The 23,001-nt window shown below is 37.2% G+C and overlaps 1 protein-coding gene and 1 pseudogene across 2 annotated transcripts in view; one reads left to right on the top strand and one right to left on the bottom strand.

Moving 5' to 3' along the window:
* The window catches only part of PGAP1 (post-GPI attachment to proteins inositol deacylase 1), a 128,947-nt gene that overhangs the window by 45,383 nt on the left and 60,563 nt on the right, over positions 1 to 23,001 (top strand). For both annotated transcript variants that reach the window (XM_077154538.1, XM_077154537.1), the window contains exons 5-7: positions 7,655 to 7,812; positions 17,782 to 17,834; positions 18,624 to 18,690. In XM_077154538.1, coding sequence (XP_077010653.1) covers positions 7,655 to 7,812; positions 17,782 to 17,834; positions 18,624 to 18,690 — 278 coding nt within the window. The remainder of the gene's footprint in view (positions 1 to 7,654; positions 7,813 to 17,781; positions 17,835 to 18,623; positions 18,691 to 23,001) is intronic.
* On the bottom strand, positions 6,513 to 7,555 carry LOC143677913 (ribose-5-phosphate isomerase pseudogene; annotated as a pseudogene).

Raw genomic sequence — 23,001 nt, 5'->3', positions numbered from 1 at the left:
TGGGTGTAAAGTTTAGGAAGCTACCTCCTATTACTAGGTCTTGAAGATGTTTCCCTACATTTTCTTCTAGAAGCTTTATGGTGCTAGTTTTTATATTTAGGTGTCTGATCCACTGTGAGTTCATTTTTGTGTAAGGTGTAAGATGGGGTCTTCTTTCATTCTCTTGGCTATTGATATCCAGTTCTTCCATGCCCAATTATTGAAAAGTGTATTTTTTCCCAGTTCAGAGAATTTGGGGCCCTTGTCAAAAATCAGTTGACCATAGATTTGGTGGTCTATTTCTGCACTCTCGATTTGATTCCATTGGTTAATGTTTCTATCTTTGTACCACTACCATGCTGTTTTGACCACTGTGGCTTTTTAATACATTTTTAAGTCAGAGAATGTTATTTATCCCACTTTGTTCTTCTTTTTTAGGATGCTTTTAGCTATTCGGGATCTCTTTCCCTTCCAGATGAATTTGGTTGTTAGCTTTTCCAAATCTTCTGAAGTAAGTGGTTGGGATTTTGATTGGTACTGTGTTGAATCTGTAGATCAACTTGGGGAAAATTGACATCTTAATGATATTTAGCCTTCCTGTCCATGAGCGGGGAATGTCTTTCCACCTGTTTAGATCTCCTTTGATTTCTTTTAGCAATGTTATGTAGTTTTCCATGTACAAATCCTTTGTATCCCTAGTTAAGTTCATTCCTAAGTGTTTGATTCTTTTAGTTGCTGTTTTGAATGGAATTTTTTCTTAACTGACTCCTCAGCAGCTCTTGTCTTGTGTATAGAAATGTTACTGATTTTTCACATTAATTTTATATCCTGCCACCTTGCTAAACTTGTTTATTAGCTCAAGTAACTTTGCTGTAGATTTCTCAGGATCTTCCAAGTATAGTATTTTATCATCTGCAAATAATGAGAGTTTTACTTCTTCCTTTCCAATCTGGATGCCTTTTATTTCTTTGTCCTGCCTGATTGCTCTAGCTAGAACTTCTAGCACAATGTTGAACAATAGTGGTGACAGTGGGCTTCCTTGCCTTGCACCTGATCTTAGGGGGAAGGCTTTCAGTCTCTCTCCATTGAGTGCAATATGGCTATCGGTTTTTCATATATTCCCTTTATCATATTGAGGTAGTTACCTTTGATTTGTATCTTTTGGAGTGTTTTTATCAGAAAAGAATGCTGAATTTTGTTGAATGCTTTTTTGGTGTCTGTCGAGATGATCATGTGATATTTCCGTTTTGATTTTTTAATGTGCTGTATTACTTTGATTGATTTTCTTGTGTTGAACCATGATTGCATTCCTGGTATACACCCCACTTGGTCGTGGTGTATAGTTCTTTTAATGAGCTGTTGGATTCTATTTGCAAATATTTTCTTGAGAATTTTTGTATCTATGTTCATTAGGGAGATTGGCCTATACTTTCCTTTCTTATAGCATCTTTACCCGGTTTTGGTATTAAAAGGATATTAGCTTTATAAAATGAATTAGGTAGAGTTCCTTTTTCCTCAATTTTTTTGAGAAGTTTGAGCAGGATTGATGTTAGTTCTTTCTGGAACGTTTTATAAAATTCCCCTGTGAAGCCATCTGGCCCTGGGCTTTTCTTTCTAGGAAGCTTTTTGATGACTGATTGAATCTCTTTACTTGTGATTGGTTTGTTGAGATCTTCTGTTTCTTCTTCAGTCAGTGTTGCTTGTTTGTGTGTCTCCAGGAATTTATCCATATCATCTAAGTTGTCTAGTTTGTTGGCATATAGTTGTTCATAGTATCCTCTTATGATTTCTTTTATTTCTTCAGAGTCTGTGGTAACACACCCCTTCTCATTTCTGATTTTGTTTATTTGCATCCTCTCTCTTTTCTTCGTTGTCAGTCTTGTTAGTGGCCCGTCAATTTTATTGATTTTCTCAAAGAACCAATTTTTAGTTTTATTGATTCTTTCTAATGTTCTTTTGTTCTCCCATTCATTTATCTCTGCTTTAATCTTTGTGTTTTCTCTTTTATTTGTTTTGGGGTTAGTTTGCTCTTCTTTCTCGTTTCTCCAGGTTTGCTGTTAAGTCCTCAATTTTTGCTCTTTTTTTGTCTTTTAATATAAGCATTTAAGGCAATAAATTTCCCTCTCAGCACAGCCTTTGCTGCATCCCATAAGTTCTGATAAGTTGTGTTCTCATTTCCATTGATCTCCAGAGTTATGTAATCTCCATGTTTTTGTGAATGTCATCATTCTTTGGTGGTTATTGAGATCCAGCTTCATCGCACTGTGATCAGAGAAAGTGCTGTGATTAATTTCAGTATTTTTATATTTATAAAGACATCTTTTGTGTCCCAGCATATGATCTATCCTGGAGAATGTTCCATGAGCACTAGAGAAGAATGTATAACCTTGTGCTTTGGGGTGCAATGACCTATATATGTCTGTTAGGTCTAATTCATTTATCAAGTTATTTAACTTCTCTGTTTCCTTGTTGATCTTCTGTCTGATTGTTCTATCTATAGAAGAGAGTGGTGTATTGACGTCTTCTACTGTTATTGTTGAAACATCTATCGCTCCTTTCAGTTTTGCCAATGTCTGTCTCATGTACTTTGGAGCTTCTTAATTGGGAGCATAAGCATTTATGATTGTTATATCTTCTTGGTGAATTGACCCTTTAATTAGTATATAGTGTCCTTCTTTGTCCCTTATGATGTCTTTACATGTAAAGACTATTTTGTCCAATATTAGTATAGCTATTCCTGCTTTCATTTGGTTACAACTTGCATGGAAAATCTTTTTCCATACTTTCACTTTCAATCTATTTGTATGCTTGTGTCTAAAATGAGTCTCTTGTAAGCAGCCTATATAGCTGGATTATGTTTCTTAATCTGTTCTGCCAATCTGTATCTTTTAATTGGTAAATTTAGTCCATTAACCTTCAAAGTTATTATTGAAAAGGTATCTCTTGATTCCATCATCTTATCTTTTTTATTTTATTTTTCAGATTTCTATATTCTTTTTCCTCTTTCTCTTTGTATTATTTAAATTACCCTTAGTGGTAGTCTTCAATTCTGTGCTCTCCTCCAGATCTCCCTCTCTTGTCTTTTTTTTCAGCTGGCAGAACTCCTTTCAGTATTTCTTGTAGGGCCGTTCTCTAGTTCACACATTCTTTCAGGACTTCTTTGTCTGTGAAAACTTTAATCTTACCCTCAATTTTGAAGGACAGTTTGGCTGGGTACAGAATTCTTAGCTGGAAGAATTTTTTTTTTAACTTTTTTTACTTCTTATTGTAGTAACATATATATAACTCATAATTTCCCATTCTAACCACTTTCAAGTCTAGAATTCAGTGATATTAATCACATTCACAATATTGTGCTACCATCACTAATGTCCATTTCCCCAACTTTTTCATCACTTCAAAGTGAAACTCTGTATACTTTAGGCACTAACTCTACCTTCTTCTCCCCTGCCCCTTCCCCTTAATAACCTGTGCTCTGCTCTCTGATTATGAAATTTGCTTATCCTAGGTATTTCATATAAGTAAGATCATACAATATTTGTCTTTTTTGTCTGTGTTATTTCACCCAATATGATGTCTTTAAGATTCATCCATGTTGTAGAATGTATCAGAACTTCATTCCTTTTTATAGCTGAATAATATTCCTTTGTATGTATTTACCACATTTTGTTTATCTATTCATCTGTTGATGGGCACTTTATGTTCTAGTTTGTAAGCTTCTGGAATGTGATATACCAGAAACTGAATGGTTTTTAAAAGAGGTATTTAATAAGTTGCAAGTTTATAGTTCTGAGGCTGTGAAAATGTTCAAATTAAAGCAATGATAGAAATGTCTAATTTAAAGCATTCAGGGAAAGATAACTTTGTTCCAAGAAGGTTGATGATGTTCAGGTTTTCTCTCTCAACTGAAAAGGCACATGGTGACCATTATGACATCTGCTAGCTTTCTCTCCAGACTTCTTGTTTCATAAAGCTCCCCTAGGGTGTTTTCCTTCTTCATCTCCAAAGATTTGCTGTGTGGACTCTTGTGGCTCTAAAGCTTTTTCCAAAATAGTTCCTTCTTAAAGGACTCCAGTAAGCAACCCTTCCTTGAGTGGGTGGAGAAACATCTCAATGGAAACCATCTAATCAAAAGTTACCATCTACATGTTAAAGATTGAGATTGTATAATCTAGGAATGCCTAGAATGTATAATAATAGTGAAATGTACACTGTACAAATTTTAGAAATGTTTTTGCATAAGGAAGAACAAAGGAATGTCATTATTGCAGGGTGCTGAAAATAGATGGTAATTAATATTTTAAAATGTCACCTTATGTGTGAGACTAAAGCAAAAAATGTTTATTTGTTACAAAATTTATATTTTGACTAGTGCATTTCCTAATATAACTTATGTAGATAGTGTGATTGAACGCCATAAGTACTTGGAATCTCAGGTAGGACATGAGACTTTGTTGGTTTGTCCAGAGTGATGCCCCAATGAATCCCAAAGTGATTCAATCAGTGAGTGGAAAAGTATTTGCAAAGCCCCCTTGAAGGAATGGTGAGAACAGGGAGAAATGCAACTTCCCCAAGTTGAATTCTTGATATTCTCACAAGCAGTGTGGACGACCAAAGCTATAGGCTGAGCCCCCAGTCTTGGGGTTTGTTCATATGAAACTTAACCCTACAAAGGATAGGTCAAGTCTGCTTAAAATTTAGGTCTAAGATCACCCCCAAGAGAGCCTCTTTTGTTGCTCAGATGTGGCCTCTCTCTCCAGCCAACATGACAAGCAGTCTCACCACCCTCCCCCTCTCTGCATTTTGGACGTGTCTCCCAGGGGTGTGGACCTTTCTGGCAATGTGGGACAGAGATCCTGGAATGAGCTGAGACTCAGCATCAAGGGACTGAGGAAAACCCTAGAACGAGCTGAGGATTAACATCAAGGGATTGAGAGAACCTTCTTGACCAAAAGGGGGAAGAGTGAAATGAGTCTAAGTGTCAATGGCTGAGAGATTCCAAACAGAGTCGAGAGGTTATCCTGAAGGTTATTCTTATGCATTAAGTAGATATCACCTTGTTGTTCAAGATGTAGTGGAGAGGCTGGAGGGAACTGCCTGAAAATGTAGAGCTGTGTCCCAGTAGCCATGTTTCTTGAGGATGATTGAACAATGATATAGCTTTCACAGTGTGACTCTGTGATTGTGAAAATCTTGTGTCTGATGCTCCTTTTATCTACCATATCAACAGATGAGTAGAACATATGGAATAAAAATAAATAATAGGGGGAACAAATGTTAAAATAAATTTAGTTTGAAATGCTAGTGATAAATGAAAGCGAGGGGTAAGGGGTATGGTATGTATAATCTTTTTTTCTGTTTTCATTTTATTTCTTTTTCTATTGTCTTTTTCTAAATCGATGCAAATGTTCTAAGAAATGATGAATATGCAACTATGTGATGATACTAAGAACTACTGATTATATATGTAGAATGGAATGATATATTAATGTTTTTGTTTGTTTGTTAATTTTTTTTAATTAAAAAAAAAGTTACCATCTACAGTTGGGTGAATTACATCTCCATGGATAATCAGAAAACTCCTAGCCAGCAATATTGAATGAGGATTAAAGGACATAGCTTTTCTGGGGTACACCATAGATTCAAACTGACACACTTGGTTTGCTTCCACCTTTTGAAAATTTTGAATAATGCTGCTGTGAGCATTGGTACAAGTATCTGTTTGAGTCCCTGCTTTGTTCTTGTGAGTATATACTAAGAAGTTGAATTGCTGGATCATTCTGAGGAGCCACCAAATTGATTTCCACAGTGGCTGCACCATGTTTCATTCCCACCAACAATGTATATTTGCCAACACTTATTTATTTATTTTTTTTGGCACCAAACTTGTTTTATTTCAACTTTCCAACAATGCAAGGGAAGTGACAATTTTCTGATGCCGAGCTCCACAAATAATAAGACAGAAACAGGAAAAACATTAATAAAAATAAAATTTAAAGAAATTCACATTTCATAGCAGTGCTTCAGCAGTACTGGCAATAGTTCCTGGCTAACTGCTTCCAACAGCAGTGGTTTGAATTAACGCCCTGATCTTAGCAAAGCGCAGCCACATTTTCTCTGAGGGTTTATACTGCAAGTGCTCCTCACAGTTGAGTTCTGTAAACCTGATCTCAGAATGTAACTAGGTATTGTGCAGGGTAACAACAGAAACAAAAAAAAAACAGAGTGGCAGAAAAGTAAACAAACTCCAACGTTTCCAGTAAGGCATCAGGAAATCACTGCTGGTTGAGCCCTTCATTTCACCAGCTTAGAGGAAATTTTGATTTTTATTTCTCAGCATCTACCCAGTATTCAGAAGCTGACCCAGCAGGTTCAAGTCAGATTTTAAAAACAGTCTTTCTTCCTGCCTTTTTTTTTTTCTTTTTGGTAAATGTTTCATATAAAACTTGAAATCAAGTTTCTACTTAATTTAAAAAAAAATACTTCAATAGTAAAATATATATGTTTATATTTCTTTTTTAAAAAGATATTCAATAATAATACATCAGAAGTCTGGATTAGCCCCCCCCCCCCCCCCACCCTGCCAGCCTCCACGCTGGCACGGATGCATTAAGGCAAAGGCTCCTGGAGAGGCATGTCTACCCTGGTGGGGCTGGCATGGAGGGGGGTATGCTCGGCTCCCGCGGATCAGTGGTCAGTTGGAGGGTTTCTCAGGCTTCTCCCTCACGCCCACAGAGCCATCCTGCATCCCAAAGTAGACTTGCTCAGCCATGTTAATGAACAAGCCTGTGTCCACCACACCTGGAATCATTTTGATAGCTGTGTTCACTTCACTCCATTTGTGCACCTGGTCAAACTTCCAGTCCAGGATAAAATTTCCATTATCTGTCACCACAGGACCTGCCTTGCTGACGGCCATTCGCAGCTCAGCAGCACCCCCAAACCTGCGGGTCACAGCTCGGCTCACGGGCACATAGGCCATGGGAATGACCTCAGTGGGGACCCCTTTGTGCCACTGCTCCCCCAGGTTCTTTGAATCCTTCCTGAAGTCAGCAATCACGATGAAGCGGCTGGCATAGCCAGCCACGATCTTCTCCTGGGTCAGGCAGCCTCCGCCACCCTTGGTGAGGTTAAGGTCAGCATCTATTTCATCGGCACCATCGATGGCGAGGTCGATCTCTGGGTGTCGGTCCAGGTCACTGAGGGTTAAGCCATGTTGCAGGATGAGCTGACGGGCCTGGAAGGAAGTGGGAATACAGACGAGGTTCAGATTCTCTTGCTTGACTCTTTCAGCTATTCGTTGTACAGCATGGACAATTGTAGAACCACTTCCAATTCCCAGGACTAGGTTATCCCTCACGTGGTTCTCCACAGCCGCGCGACCCGCCAGCCTTTTGGCCTCCTCGGCTTTGGACATCGTGGAAGGGGCAGAGAAGACGCGACCACTGCCCCTGCCACGAGCACCCGGACTGCCCGCACCGCCGTGAGGCCGGGAGTCCGCGCATTCCAGTGGATGCACGTGGAAGCCCGGGGCGCCCCAGCTGCTCGCGCCTCCGCCCGAGGCCGTGCCCGTGGCCCGCCCCCTTATTTTTTTTTAAAAAAATAGCCATTCTAGTTGGTGTGAACTGATATCTGACTACTACTTTTTTAACCTCTCTTTTTTATTTCCTACCAGATTTTTATATGACTGTAAACAACTATTGGATTCTGAATGCTCAACACATAAATTTAACCACACTTTCTGTAGCTGGAGGATTCCGAGATTACCAAGTTCGTTCAGGATTGACTTTTCTACCAAAATTAAGCCATCATACGAGTGCCTTATCTGTTGTGGTAATCTTTTTTAAGATTCTACTGAAATAGTAGCATGATGGGCCCAGCGTGGCATGAAAGGAGAAATATGTAGTGACTTGAAAATGACTGCTTGTTGGTGTAGGATTGCTCTGTGTGGATTTTGTGTGTGTGTGTGTATGAGAGAGAGAATATGAATGAATGAATGAATACGAATTTGTTGGGAGAGCAGGGACATGGGTGCTTTTATCCACCGAAAGTAAAAAAGATCATAGAAACTTTGTGAAAATGACTTTATTTATAAGGAAGAATTGTTTCTTAACCAAAGTAGGATAGGATCCTATCCTTTGATTAGAGTTCTCAGTATAAAAAAAGTGTGATCCAAGGGCTTCTAGTGTATATCAGTGGTATACTATATACAATAGTATTGGAATATCAACATATCATATACTCCTGAATGCTAAACTTCAATGAAAGTTTACCAATTTTAAAATAAAATGATCAGCTTTTAATAGTATAAGTAAAAACAGAATCCTGATTAATTAATTTGCTAATTATTCTTCCCTGCTAGGACATCAAGTATTTGGTCTTTAACTGGGATACATAGCCTGTGTAAAGTGAGTTCAAGTTTCCTTTTAGGACTGATATTATTATGTTTAAGCTTGACGTCTTCAGTTAAGATCTTAACCTCTCAACTCAGTATATACATTGTCTCCAAATATAGCTTAATTTCTAAAGAGAAAATCTATATAGTATGTTCTGCTTGTTCCTTTTGCTTTTCAGGAGAGTGTTAAAAAGTCACTGCTTTATAGTCATCCCTCTTCATAGATACTCCTTTGCTCATCTCATCTGTTGCCCCACCTTAAATTCTGTTTATTAATTCATTATTCAGACTGAGTGTTTGCCATGTATACAACAAAAATTGTTAAACTATTCTGCTACTACATACCATTCATTTACGTGTAACTGGGATAGTTGAAATGTAGCCAGAATAGCTTTGGAACTAAATTGGTAGATTTCGCAAGCCTCATTACTATTGGTATGAATCTTATTTGGTGTTGAATATTTTGGGCAGATGTTTGCTTGAATTCCTCAGAAAACTAAATGTGACTCTTTAGTAAACACAGATGCTTTAGTGATATAAAAATAAGATCTTACTTGTTTCTGAGACCTGGTCTGAAACATGATGCTGTATTGATACCACATTCTGCAGCTTGTCTTTTAAAGAACTTTGGTCTTTTTAATCCTTTGTGTATGTCTTTGTGTTTCCCTCTTCTTAAATCCATCTGACAGAGTGTATTTCTTTCAAGGAAGCTTGTTTTCTCTATGTCTCATGAAAATATTTTACTTCTTATGGAGTTTTCTCAAAACTAGCCATTGTATAACATGAGTTTTATTTTATTTTTTACCCTCCAAATAGTCTAGTCTTTTATATGTCTGCATATTAGTTTACTTTCAAATAATAATTATTAAAAGAAATAATATTTGAGTGATTATCTCAAAGACAGTTAAATAATATATACAGTCATTGGGATTAGAAAACTCTTTTAAGTTAGAGACCACATTGTATTAGTAGGGTTGATTAAACTGCCATAATACACACCCACTCTGGTAATGACACTTAAACCCAATACAAGGTGACATTTTCCTCACGTAACTGTCCTGAGTGGGTATTTAGGTTGGTGGGGAGTTTTCCAAAGAGTCCATTGAGTGACCCTGGCTGACAGCAGGCATCCCCATTTTGAATGCTTTAATTCCAAGGTTGCTTTAGTCATTGCTGTTTCAACCTACAGGAAGGAAGAAGTAATGTGGAGGAGAGCATCAGAGGAAGTTTTTTGTACCAAGCCTGGATATGGCACACATCACTCTTCACATACCATCAGAGAAAACTCAGACACATCTTAGAGCAAGAGAGGCTAGTAGATATGCAAGAAAAGGAGAATTGATTTTGGCGGACATATAGTAGTTTTTACCACAAGATCATGAGCAACTGCCTTTATTATTTGTGTTAGCTTTTCTTTTTATAGTTCTAGCACACATGCATTATGTAAACTGAATGAAAGTAAGACAGTTTTATATTCTTGGTAATGGTAAATACTGTCTACTATGAGTCCTTACTCTACCAAGCCTCTAATGTAGTCTTAGAGCCATAGTGAGCTTTTGTCTCAATTTTTAAATAAGCTGTCAGCAGTAATTCCTAAATTTGATACTAGATGCTAATTCACCAATTCTACTTTGGAACCTGGAACCTAAAGATATGTTATTTGCAGATATGTGGGTGACAGTGACTCCTTAGAAGATTTAAATACCTAAATTTGGCGGATAATTTATTATAGAGGCATTTTTTTTTACACCTATGCTGTAGTTTCCTGTTTTCATTTTGTTTTTTCAGTTCTAGTGATGGCAGCTCATTGTGTCTTTGATGATGAGAGATGCTGGAAAAAATAAAATCAGATTCACTTGATGAGCCCCTGTTGTGTGAAAGATGCTGTTCACAGGGAAATCATTACCTTGTATGAAAAGTAGTCTCTAGTGCTTGAAGGGTGTTGTGCCAATATTAGGAAGCCTCTTGCCGGTAGTTTTATTTTTTAGGAGCCTTTTGCCTTTAGGTCCCTAACAGTAGAATAAATCCTAATTATCTAGGGATTTTTCTAAATAAGTAAGGCTGGGTCCCAACTGTGAGAGTCTGATATGGTAGTTTTGGGATAGTGATCAGGCATATTAAAAAAAAAAAAAATCTCCCTAGGCTTAGGTAACTATGCACCCTTGATTAAAAAGTAACATCTGAGACTTCCTGGAAGATGGCGGCTTAGTAAGATGCGCGGATCTTAGTTTCTTCTCCAGGACACCTACTAGGGGAGTAGAAACGATACAGAAAGCGCCCAAAGCCACAACAGAGATAAAAAAGACAGCGTACCCCATCCTGGAACGGCTGGCTGGCTGAGAGAAGCAGCTCGGGTGAGATCACCGAGGCGCGCAGGCCTCACCGGGTGGGGCGGCAAGCGGCCGGAGTCACTCCCTTCCCCCTTCCCAGGCCGGCTGGGAGAATTGGAGAGGTGGTCCGCTGAAACCAAGGCGGCTGGCGCCCACACCACGCGCGGCCCCCCGGACCAACTGAGAGAATTGGATCGGAAATCCCCAGGCCGCGGAGAACGGTGATGGGTGGGGGAGGCCCCTTCCAAACCCGGGACTCCCGGGGAACGTGCACTCTCCTGGGCGGGCCACTGCCGCTGGCGCCCTCCCGCCACGCTTGTTGCCCCGGGCCGACTAGGAAATTCGGACGGGCTCTTTCCCGGGCTGCGGCGGCCAGCAACCCTCCCTGCGTTCGGACCCTGGGCCGGCTCAAGACGCTTCGGCTAGCGAACCTCCCGGACGGCGAGACTTTTCCAAAGTTTAAGGTCCCACAGCACCTTTTACTGGTGGGACGCGCAGACAAACGTGTGCCACGAGCGCCACCTACTGGGCAGGATAAGAAAAACAGAACCCAGAGATTTCACAGAAAAATCTTCGAAACTTTTGGATCCGATACCCAGGGAAATCTGTCTAAATGCGCAGACGCCAACAGAAGATAACGGATCACGCTCAAATAATTGAAAATATGGCCCAGTCAAAGGAACAAACCAATAGTTCAAATGAGATACAGGAGCTGAGACAACTAATGCTGAATATACGAACAGAAATGGAAAACCTCTTCAAAAACGAAATCGATAAATTGAGGGAGGACATGAAGAAGACATGGGCTGAACATAAAGAAGAAATAGAAAAACTGAAAAAACAAATCACAGAACTTATGGAAGTGAAGGACAAAGTAGAAAAGATAGAAAAAACAATGGATACCTACAATGATAGATTCAAAGAGACAGAAGATAGAATTAGTGATTTGGAGGATGGAACATCTGAATTCCAAAAACAAACAGAAACTATCGGGAAAAGAATGGAAAAATTTGAACAGGGTATCAGGGAACTCAAGGACAATATGAAGCGCAAAAATATACGTGTTGTGGGTGTCCCAGAAGGAGAAGAGAAGGGAAAAGGAGGAGAAAAACTAATGGAAGAAATTTTCACTGAAAATTTCCCAACTCTTATGAAAGACCTAAAATTACAGATCCAAGAAGTGCAGCGCACCCCAAAGAGATTAGACCCAAATAGGCGTTCTCCAAGACACTTACTAGTTAGAATGTCAGAGGTGAAAGAGAAAGAGAGGATCTTGAAAGCAGCAAGAGAAAAACAATCCATCACATACAAGGGAAACCCAATAAGACTATGTGTAGATTTCTCAGCAGAAACCATGGAGGCTAGAAGACAGTGGGATGATATATTTAAATTACTAAAAGAGAAAAACTGCCAACCAAAACTCCTATATCCAGCAAAATTGTCCTTAAAAAATGAGGGAGAAATTAAAACATTCTCAGACAAAAAGTCACTGAGAGAATTTGTGACCAAGAGACCAGCTCTGCAAGAAATACTAAAGGGAGCACTAGAGTCAGATACGAAAAGACAGAAGAGAGAGGTATGGAGAAGAGTGTAGAAAGAAGGAAAGTCAGATATGATATATATAATACAAAAGGCAAAATGTTAGAGGAAAATATTATCCAAACAGTAATAACACTAAATGTTAATGGACTGAATTCCCCAATCAAAAGACATAGACTGGCAGAATGGATTAAAAAACAGGATCCTTCTATATGCTGTCTACAGGAAACACATCTTAGACCCAAAGATAAACATAGGTTGAAAGTGAAAGGTTGGGAAAAGATATTTCATGCAAATAACAACCAGAAAATAGCAGGAGTGGCTATACTAATATCCAACAAGTTAGACTTCAAATGTAAAACAGTTAAAAGAGACAAAGAAGGACACTATATACTAATAAAAGGAACAATTAAACAAGAAGACATAACAATCATAAATATTTACGCACCGAACCAGAATGCCCCAAAATACGTGAAGAATACAATGCAAACACTGAAAAGGGAAATAGACACAAATACCATAATAGTTGGAGACTTCAATTCCCCACTCTCATCAATGGACAGAACATCTAGACAGAGGATCAATAAAGAAATAGAGAATCTGAATATTACTATAAAGGAGCTAGACTTAACAGACATCTATAGGACATTACATCCCACAACAGCAGGATACACCTTTTTCTCAAGTGCTCATGGATCATTCTCAAAGATAGACCATATGCTGGGTCACAAAGCAAGTCTTAACAAATTTAAAAAGATTGAAATCTTACACAACACTTTCTCGGACCATAAAGGAATGATGTTGGAAATCAATAATCGGCAGAGTGCCAGAAAATTCACAAATACGTGGAGGCTCAACAACACACTCCTAAACAACGACTGGGTCAAAGAAGAAATTGCAAGAGAAATTAGCAAATACCTCGAGGCGAATGAAAATGAAAACACAACATATCAAAACTTATGGGACGCAGCAAAGGCAGTGCTAAGAGGGAAATTTATTGCTCTAAATGCCTATATCAGAAAAGAAGAAAAGGCAAAAATTCAGGAATTAACTATCCATTTGGAAGAACTGGAGAAAGAACAGCAAGCTAACCCCAAAGCAAGCAAAAGGAAAGAAATAACAAAGATTAGAGCACAAATAAATGAAATTGAAAACATGAAAACAATAGAGAAAATCAATAAGGCCAGAAGTTGGTTCTATGAGAAAATCAATAAGATTGATGGGCCCTTAGCAAGATTGACAAAAAGAAGAAGAGAGAGGATGCAAATAAATAAGATCAGAAATGGAAGAGGAGACATAACTACTGACCTCACAGAAATAAAGGAGGTAATAACAGGATACTATGAACAACTTTACGCTAATAAATACAACAATTTAGAGGAAATGGACGGGTTCCTGGAAAGACATGAACAACCAACTTTGACTCAAGAAGACATAGATGACCTCAACAAACCAATCACAAGTAAAGAAATTGAATTAGTCATTCAAAAGCTTCCTAAAAAGAAAAGTCCAGGACCAGATGGCTTCACATGTGAATTCTACCAAACGTTCCAGAAAGAATTAGTACCAATTCTCTTCAAACTCTTCAAAAAAATCGAAGTGGAGGGAAAACTACCTAATTCATTCTATGAAGCCAACATCACCCTCATACCAAAACCAGGCAAAGATATTACAAAAAAAGAAAACTACAGACCAATCTCTCTAATGAATACAGATGCAAAAATCCTCAATAAAATTCTAGCAAATCGTATCCAACAACACATTAAAAGAATTATACATCATGACCAAGTAGGATTCATGCCAGGTATGCAAGGATGGTTCAACATAAGAAAATCAATTAATGTAATACACCATATCAACAAATCAAAGCAGAAAAATCACATGATCATCTCAATTGATGCAGAGAAGGCATTCGACAAGATTCAACATCCTTTCCTGTTGAAAACACTTCAAAAGATAGGAATACAAGGGAACTTCCTTAAAATGATAGAGGGAATATATGAAAAACCCACAGCTAATATCATCCTCAATGGGGAAAAATTGAAAACTTTCCCCCTAAGATCAGGAACAAGACAAGGATGTCCACTATCACCACTATTATTCAACATTGTGTTGGAGGTTCTAGCCAGAGCAATTAGACAAGAAAAAGAAATACAAGGCATCAAAATTGGAAAGGAAGAAGTAAAACTATCACTGTTTGCAGACGATATGATACTATACATCGAAAACCCAGAAAAATCCACAACAAAACTACTAGAGCTAATAAATGAGTACAGCAAAGTAGCAGGTTACAAGATCAACATTCAAAAATCTGTAGTGTTTCTATACACTAGTAATGAACAAGCTGAGGGGGAAATCAAGAAACGAATCCCATTTACAATTGCAACTAAAAGAATAAAATACCTAGGAATAAATTTAACTAAAGAGACAAAAAACCTATATAAAGAAAACTACAAAAAACTGCTAAAAGAAATCACAGAAGACCTAAATAGATGGAAGGGCATACCGTGTTCATGGATTGGAAGACTAAATATAGTTAAGATGTCAATCCTACCTAAATTGATTTACAGATTCAATGCAATACCAATCAAAATCCCAACAACTTATTTTTCAGAAATAGAAAAACCAATAAGCAAATTTATCTGGAAGGGCAGGGTGCCCCGAATTGCTAAAAACATCTTGAGGGAAAAAAACGAAGCTGGAGGTCTCGCGCTGCCTGACTTTAAGGCATATTATGAAGCCACAGTGGTCAAAACAGCATGGTATTGGCATAAAGATAGATATATCGACCAATGGAATCGAATAGAGTGCTCAGATATAGACCCTCTCATCTATGGACATTTGATCTTTGATAAGGCAGTCAAGCCAACTCACCTGGGACAGAGCAGTCTCTTCAATAAATGGTGCCTAGAGAACTGGATATCCATATGCAAAAGAATGAAAGAAGACCCATCTCTCACACCCTATACAAAAGTTAACTCAAAATGGATCAAAGATCTAAACATTAGGTCTAAGACCATAAAACAGTTAGAGGAAAATGTAGGGAGATATCTTATGGATCTTACAACTGGAGGCGGTTTTATGGACCTTAAACCTAAAGCAAGAGCACTGAAGAAGGAAATAAATAAATGGGAACTCCTCAAAATTAAACACTTTTGTGCATCAAAGAACTTCATCAAGAAAGTAGAAAGACAGCCTTCACAATGGGATACAATATTTGGAAATGATATATCAGATAAAGGTCTAGTATCCAGAATTTATAAAGAGATTGTTCATCTCAACAACAAAAAGACAGCCAACCCAATTACAAAATGGGAAAAAGACTTGAACAGACACCTCTCAGAAGAGGAAATACGGATGGCCAAGAGGCACATGAAGAGATGCTCAATGTCCCTGGCCATTAGAGAAATGCAAATCAAAACCACAATGAGATATCATCTCACACCCACCAGAATGGCCATTATCAACAAAACAGAAAATGACAAGTGCTGGAGAGGATGCGGAGAAAGAGGCACACTTATCCACTGTTGGTGGGAATGTCAAAGGGTGCAACCACTGTGGAAGGCAGTTTGGCGGTTCCTCAAAAAGCTGAATATAGAATTGCCATACGACCCAGCAATACCATTGCTAGGTATCTACTCAAAGGACTTAAGGGCAAAGACACAAACGGACATTTGCACACCAATGTTTATAGCAGCATTATTTACAATTGCAAAGAGATGGAAACAGCCAAAATGTCCATCAACAGACGAGTGGCTAAACAAACTGTGGTATATACATACGATGGAATATTATGCAGCTTTAAGACAAGATAAACTTATGAACCATGTAATAACATGGATGGACCTAGAGAATATTATGCTGAGTGAATCCAGCCAAAAACTAAAGGACAAATACTGTATGGTCCCACTGATGTGAACGGACATTCGAGAATAAACTTGAAATATGTCATTGGTAACAGAGTTCAGCAGGAGTTAGAAACAGGGTAAGACAATGGGTAATTGAAGCTGAAGGGATACAGACTGTGCAACAGGACTAGATACAAAAACTCAAAAATGGACAGCACAATAATACCCAATTGTAAAGTAATCATGTTAAAACACTGAATGAAGCTGCATCTGAGCTATAGGTTTTTGTTTTGTTTTGTTTTGATTTTACTATTATTACTTTTATTTTTTTCTCTATATTAACATTCTATATCTTTTTCGGTTATGTTGCTAGTTCTTCTAAACCAATGCAAATGTACTAAGAAATGATGATCATGCATCTATGTGATGATGTTAAGAATTAATGATTGCATGTGTAGAATGCTATGATCTCTAAATGTTGGGTTAATTTCTTTTTTTCCGTTAATTAAAAAAAAAAAAAAAGAGAAGGGATAATTGGAGATGAAGGGATACAGACTGTACAACGGGACTGGATATAAAAACTCAGAAATGGACAGCACAATACTACCCAATTGTAATGCAATTATGTTAAAACACTGAATGAAGCTGCATGTGAGGTATAGGTTTTTTGTTTTTGTTTTTTTTGTTTTTTTTCTTTCTATTATTGTTTTAATTCTTATTCTGTTGTCTTTTTATTTCTTTTTCTAAATCGATGCAAATGTACTAAGAAATGATGAATATGCAACTATGTGATGTTATTAAGAATTACTGATTGTACATGTAGATTGGAATGATTTCTAATTGTTTTGTTAATTCTTTTTTTAATTAATAAAAAAAAAAAAAGAAAAAAAAAAAACTCAGAAATGGACAGCACAATACTACCCAATTGTAATGCAATTATGTTAAAACACTGAATGAAGCTGCATGTGAGGTATAGGTTTTTTTGTTTTTGTTTTTGTTTTTGTTTTTTTTTTCTTTCTATTGTTTTAATTCTTATTCTGTTGTCTTTTTATTTCTTTTTCTAAATCGATGCAAATGTACTAAGAAATGATGAATATGCAACTATGTGATGTTATTAAGAATTACTGATTGTACACGTAGATTGGAATGATTTCTAATTGTTTTGTTAATTCTTTTTTTAATTAATAAAAAAAAAATAAATAAATAACATCTTAGGGCAGGCCACGGTGGCTCAGCAGGCGAGAATGCTTGCCTGCCATGCCAGAGGACCCAGGTTCAATTCCCAGTTAAAAAAAAAAAAAAGTAACATCTTAGAATCTGTCAAGTGGTGGTTTAGTCAGAACTATATTTACTGAAATTTCTCTTTAATTTATACATTAACTATGGTTTATTAAAGAACCTTAAACTCAGGCTCTTTTTAGAGTAACTAAAAAGTAGGACATTAAACTTCAGTAAGTACTTTGGATACTTTAATAATTTTTAAAGGATAATTAAAGCTTGACTCAAGCAGTAAAGAAGCTATTTTTGAATCGCCTTTTATAAGAACATATCACTTCACAATATTTACGCATCATAATATAGTGAAACTAATGTTACATGTTTCTAAGTATTAGCATGTAAGTATTTCAAACATTTTGGGGAATAACAAATGTGCTTTTATTAAGTTAGATTTATTTTTCTTTCCTCTTAGAGTTCAGCAGTGCCTAAGACCTGGGTCTCAACAGACCACCTCTCCATAGTGTGGTAAGTTAATATAACTTAGTTTGGTGGATTATTGATGGTCTCAATGCATTGAATGGTTTGTTAGTTTTCTTAGAGTTTTTTCCATAAATATAGGTTAATTTAGGGCTTAGAGCTCTAGCTTTGGTTCTTACGTCAGTATGACCATGGTGGCATTAATAACCTATATAATCATCTCTCAAATGAAACTAGCATGAAATGCCAAGGTTTTAGAGCTTGTCATAGTTGGGCAGAATCAAATGAACTTGTGGTAGGACTCTGAGCTCCTGGCCAATTACCAAATCTCAGGTATTTGGTCAAAGCAGAATTGACTATTTTAGGGAGAGCCACATGGAAAACCAAGTAAGAATTAGATGTACCCTTTGTATAAAGAAGGAAACAGGATTAAATAGGGGTTAAGAAATAGGTAGCCCCTATTTCCTATCTCTGTGGGTTTCTGTTTAAAGATTCTCTTCTGACCTTCTGGCTTACGAGCAGTGATACTGCAAGAACCACAACAGTACAGGCAAAAAAGATGGGCTAGAGAGTTCATCTATAGCTGGGGTAGACTACGAGATATAGGAAAGACAGAACGACTGGCACTTCTGCTGTCACCATTCCAGGAAGATTTAGTTTGCTTTACTTGTGCAGGTTTCTAATTTAAGGTGTATGCCAAATAAGAATGATTTGTTAAATAATTTTAGAGTTTACAGGGTTAAAAGAAACTAAAATATTCCATTAAGTAATAGAATTGTACAAGCTTGAATCAAAAGTATATTTAAGTTTCATTTATAACACTTATTTTTTCCTTAGGTGTAAACAATTGCAATTAACTACAATTCGAGCTTTCTTTGATCTTATTGATGCCGATACTAAACAAGTATGTATTTTTAAAGTAAAAATTATTTCAGTAAAATGACAGCTTTTGTTTTATCAGTAATGGGTCTCGTACTTTCTTTACTCTGATGAAAGCCAAAGCCCATGCCTTATTCAACTGTAATTAGTTCCAAAATGGAAATATCTTTATTTTCTTCTAATAACACTTTGACCACTATTATTAATTCCTAGAATGTACTAAGAGTGAAAGGATACTCTAAAATCATCCACCAGTTCCTCCGCTTTACTGTTTAAAGTTTGATATATCTCCTATCTTTTTAAAATTTAGGTGGAAACTCTGGGATCTGTTCTGTAATTACTTGTTGAAGAGTGCTTTAAAAACTGTTGCTTTCTTTTCTTTCTTTGCTTTGTATATATGTTGTATTATACAATAAAAAAGTTAAAAAACTTAAATGGAATTCTTATTACAAGCTATTAAAATTTTTTTCTTTGTAATATATTATAGATGTCATGATCTATCTTATTAGACATTTTTGAAGTGTTTTAAACAAAAGCCTCTTTGCCTTTCTAAGATATGTATATGTAATTCATTGAGTAGTCCAGATTTGTTGGAACTTAAATTATACACTTCCAGAAGTTGAACCTTTTCACAGTATGAACTATCCAAATTCAAGATTTTCTAAGTTGGTCATTTAACAGAACACCTGGACATCAAAGAGCCCTACAAAATTTTATTTTATTCTTTTTTTTCTTTTTCTTTTGTCTGGTAGCAGAAAAATAGTAGTGGGTATCAAAGGTTTCAGCAAAATTCAGATAATTTTATCTTATTAATTAAGGTGGGTTTTTTTCCCTATGAGCTGGAAACAGATCGCCATTATACATTTTAAGCAACTTTTCACTTCCAGTTATCGTGCAGTACTTCACTGTTCCATAGTAACATGCTTTGAGAACTATGACTCTGGCTTCTACTTTTGGAAAAGTTTCTTGTATATTAGGGAAATCTTTTTCATTATGGCAAAGTATTGCAGCCTTGGGAAGTGAGGTGGCTATATATTTCTTCGTGAAGGCTGCATGACTACTATTAGAGAGAATCATAGATACTTAGTGTCTTGGTTTCCTTGGGTTGCCTTAAAAAAGTAATAAAAACTAAGTGGCTAGAACAATGAAAATTTATTGTCTCACAGTTCTGAGGACTAGAAGTTTGAAATCTGTAGGGGAGAATTCTTCCTAGCCTCTTTCTAGCTTCTAGTGGTTTGCCAGCAGTCCTTGGGCTTCAATCTCTGCCTTAGTCAACACATGGTATATTCCCCTATGTTGTCTTTTCACATGACATTTCCCCATTATTTATCTGTCCTTGTCTCCTTTCCCATTATAAAGATACCATTCCTTTTAGATTAAGGCCCCAGCCTACTCCAAAATGTCCTCATTTTAACTTGTTGAATTTCCTTATGTAACAAACCTATTTCCAAGTAAGGTCACATTCTGAGGTACTGAGAAGTAAGACTGCAGCATATCTTTTTGGGACTGCAATTCAACCCATAAGACTTCATTATCTCCTGAAGGATGCAATAAAAGGATGCAATGCAAATTGTTTTCTGATTTACCAGATTTTAAGCCACAAAACACCATATTTTAGTTAGCATTTTATTGAAGTAAATTGACTATATAGAATTGACACTGAATTAGTCATGGACCCAACATTTTTCAGTTTATCAGCATTGTTTTAATTGTGAGAATTAACTGTGGTAAAAGTTTTAAGTCTACTTTAGAGTGCAGCTAGACACAATAATGTAATCAGTTCAATTGCAAGACAAGTTTTTAAATTTTTTTTTTGGTTCATGGTCCCCGAATCGAACCTGGGTCTTCCACATGAAAGGCGGCCATTCTCACCACTGGACTACCCATGCAACCACCAGTTTTTACTTGAAATGACATTTGATGATTTAGGAAAAACCTATTCCAATTAATGAAGATTAGGAATACGTCAGATTTATATTTATATTTATATTTGATTTATATATATATTTATATATATATTTATATATATTTATATATATTTATATTTGATTTTAATAAGTCAAATCATGTTTTTCTAATAACTGATTCCAAAGATGAGGAAAGAACTCTATTAGTTTACTAAAGCTTCTGAAATGCAATATATCAGAAATGGAACAGTTCTTAAAAAGGGAGTTTATTTCGTTGCAAGTTTACAGCTCTAAGCCTGTAAAAATGTCCAAACTAATGCATCCAGATAAAGATACTTTGACTCAAGAAAGGGCAGATGACTTTCGCGTTTTCTTTCTCAGCTGGGAAGGTACTGGCAACATCTGGCTTTCTCTCCCAGCTTCTTCAAATGACTCCCAAGGGGGTGTTTTCATTCTGTATCTCCAAAGGTCTCTGGCTGTACTCTGAAGCTCTTTCCAAAATGGATCCCTCTTAAAGGGCTCCAGTAAGCAACCCCATCTTGAATGGGTGGGTAACATCTCCATGACACAATCAAATAAAAAAGATCTCACCCAGCAATATTAAATTAGGATTAAAGGACATGGTTTTTCTGGGTTACACAGCAGTTTCAAACCAGCACATTCCACCCTCTGAACCTCCAAAAGAGGCTCATAAAAAAAAAAAAAAAAAAAGAGATAGATAAAAGACACGTTATTTCCATATGCAAAATGCATTCATTCCATTACAAAATCACAAAGCCTTAAACTATTTCAATAACAATACAAATATAATATAAAGTCAGAAACAGTACAAAATCTCATCAAAGTCAGCTACAGGCATGGTCTGTCCTAAGATAAAATTCTCCTCTGGCTCTGGACCTGTAAAACTCAGAACAAATGATCTGCTCACTGATCCTTGCAGCTTAAAGTAAAATGCAAGAGGTTGCATTTTACTGCTGCCAGTATACAAAGGAGAGACAGTCATAGGATACGTATTCCCATTTTCATAGGCAGAAATTGGAAGAACACGGGGGTCATCAGACTCAAGCAGCTCTGAAAACCTGCAGGGCAAACTCCATTAGATTTCAAAGTCTGAGAGTTGTTTGTCCTCAAAGCTTTAGAAAAAGATAGTCCCACCCTTTTCAAGGATTTACATTGTGGCCCTGTTTTCTCCAAACTCCAGGGTGACTTTGCAATACTGGGGTGCATTGGAGGCACCACCTTTTTCTTGGCTCCACCTTCTACAAGAGCAGCACCCAGGCTCTCTGCCATATTTGGGGCACATGTTCAACCCCTCCAGAACAATGGGTGGCAGCCTGGCTCCCCCCTACCCCCCAGTTTATGCGTTCCACCCTCTTTGAGACCTGTGGTGGCAAAACTCTTCCTGAGCAACAAAGCAGAAGGCCCGCCCTCCACTTTTAGGGCAAACTTACCTTCTCTAAAAGTGCATGGGTGTGTTTGCTCTCCTGGCCTGAGGTTTTCTGACTTCATACCTTAGCTTCCATGGTTCTGGCTTTGCCATTATTTTTCCTTCAGTTTATCCCTTTTCTGTCCCTTTTGGTCTAGACTGTCAGTGGTTCCATTTATACAGATCCCACAACACTCATGCTGTTTTTCTGTGCAGTATTCTGGGATCACAACCATCAGATAATAGGACTTTTCTTTCTGGATAACTCCATTTCAAATCCTTGCTGATCCTGTAATTCTGACTGCTTCCATGTTTGGTTAAATCCTTATGTTGGGTACTATTTGGGGGGTCTCCCTTTCTGGAAGCCCAGAATTTTCCGGACCATCATTTTCTAGTTTCTTTGTACCCAAGAGTTCAGTTCTCAACTTATCTCTTTCTTCTTGCTTTTTACTATAAGCTGCAAGGATCAGCGAGTCTGCATTTTCCACATTTAGTTTGGAAATTTCCTTAGCTAAGTGTCCCAGGTTGTCGCCTTTTAAGTCTAACTTCCATACGACAGCAGTACTCAATTTGGCCAAATTATCTGCCATTTTAAAACAAGGGTCATCTTCCTTTCAGTTTACAGTGACACATTCATCAAGTCTGTCTAGTCTTGTCAGAAGTATCTAAAGATACTTCCTACCAACAGTCTCTTCAGAGCATTCTAGCTCCTCACAACTCTTCCAGAATCTTCCCCATATCCATTTAAAAAAGCCATTCCAACGTGTTTGGTATTTGCAAATCACAACAGCCCTCCCACTTCTCTGGTACTAAAATCTGTTGTAGTTTGTTAAATGCTGCTGGTATGCAATATACTGGAAATGGGTTGGCTTTTATAAAGGTAATTTATTAAATTACAAGTTTATAGTTCTAAGACCGTAAAAAAAGGTCCAAACTAAAGTATCCAGAGAAAGATACCTTGACTCAAGAAAGGGCCAATGACATTAAGGGTTTCTCTGTCAGC

The sequence above is a fragment of the Tamandua tetradactyla genome, chromosome 3, assembly GCF_023851605.1.
Source record: "Tamandua tetradactyla isolate mTamTet1 chromosome 3, mTamTet1.pri, whole genome shotgun sequence".
Lineage (NCBI taxonomy): Eukaryota > Metazoa > Chordata > Mammalia > Pilosa > Myrmecophagidae > Tamandua > Tamandua tetradactyla.
Note: the sequence above shows the minus strand (reverse complement) of the source record. Positions and strands in the feature narration are given on the sequence as shown.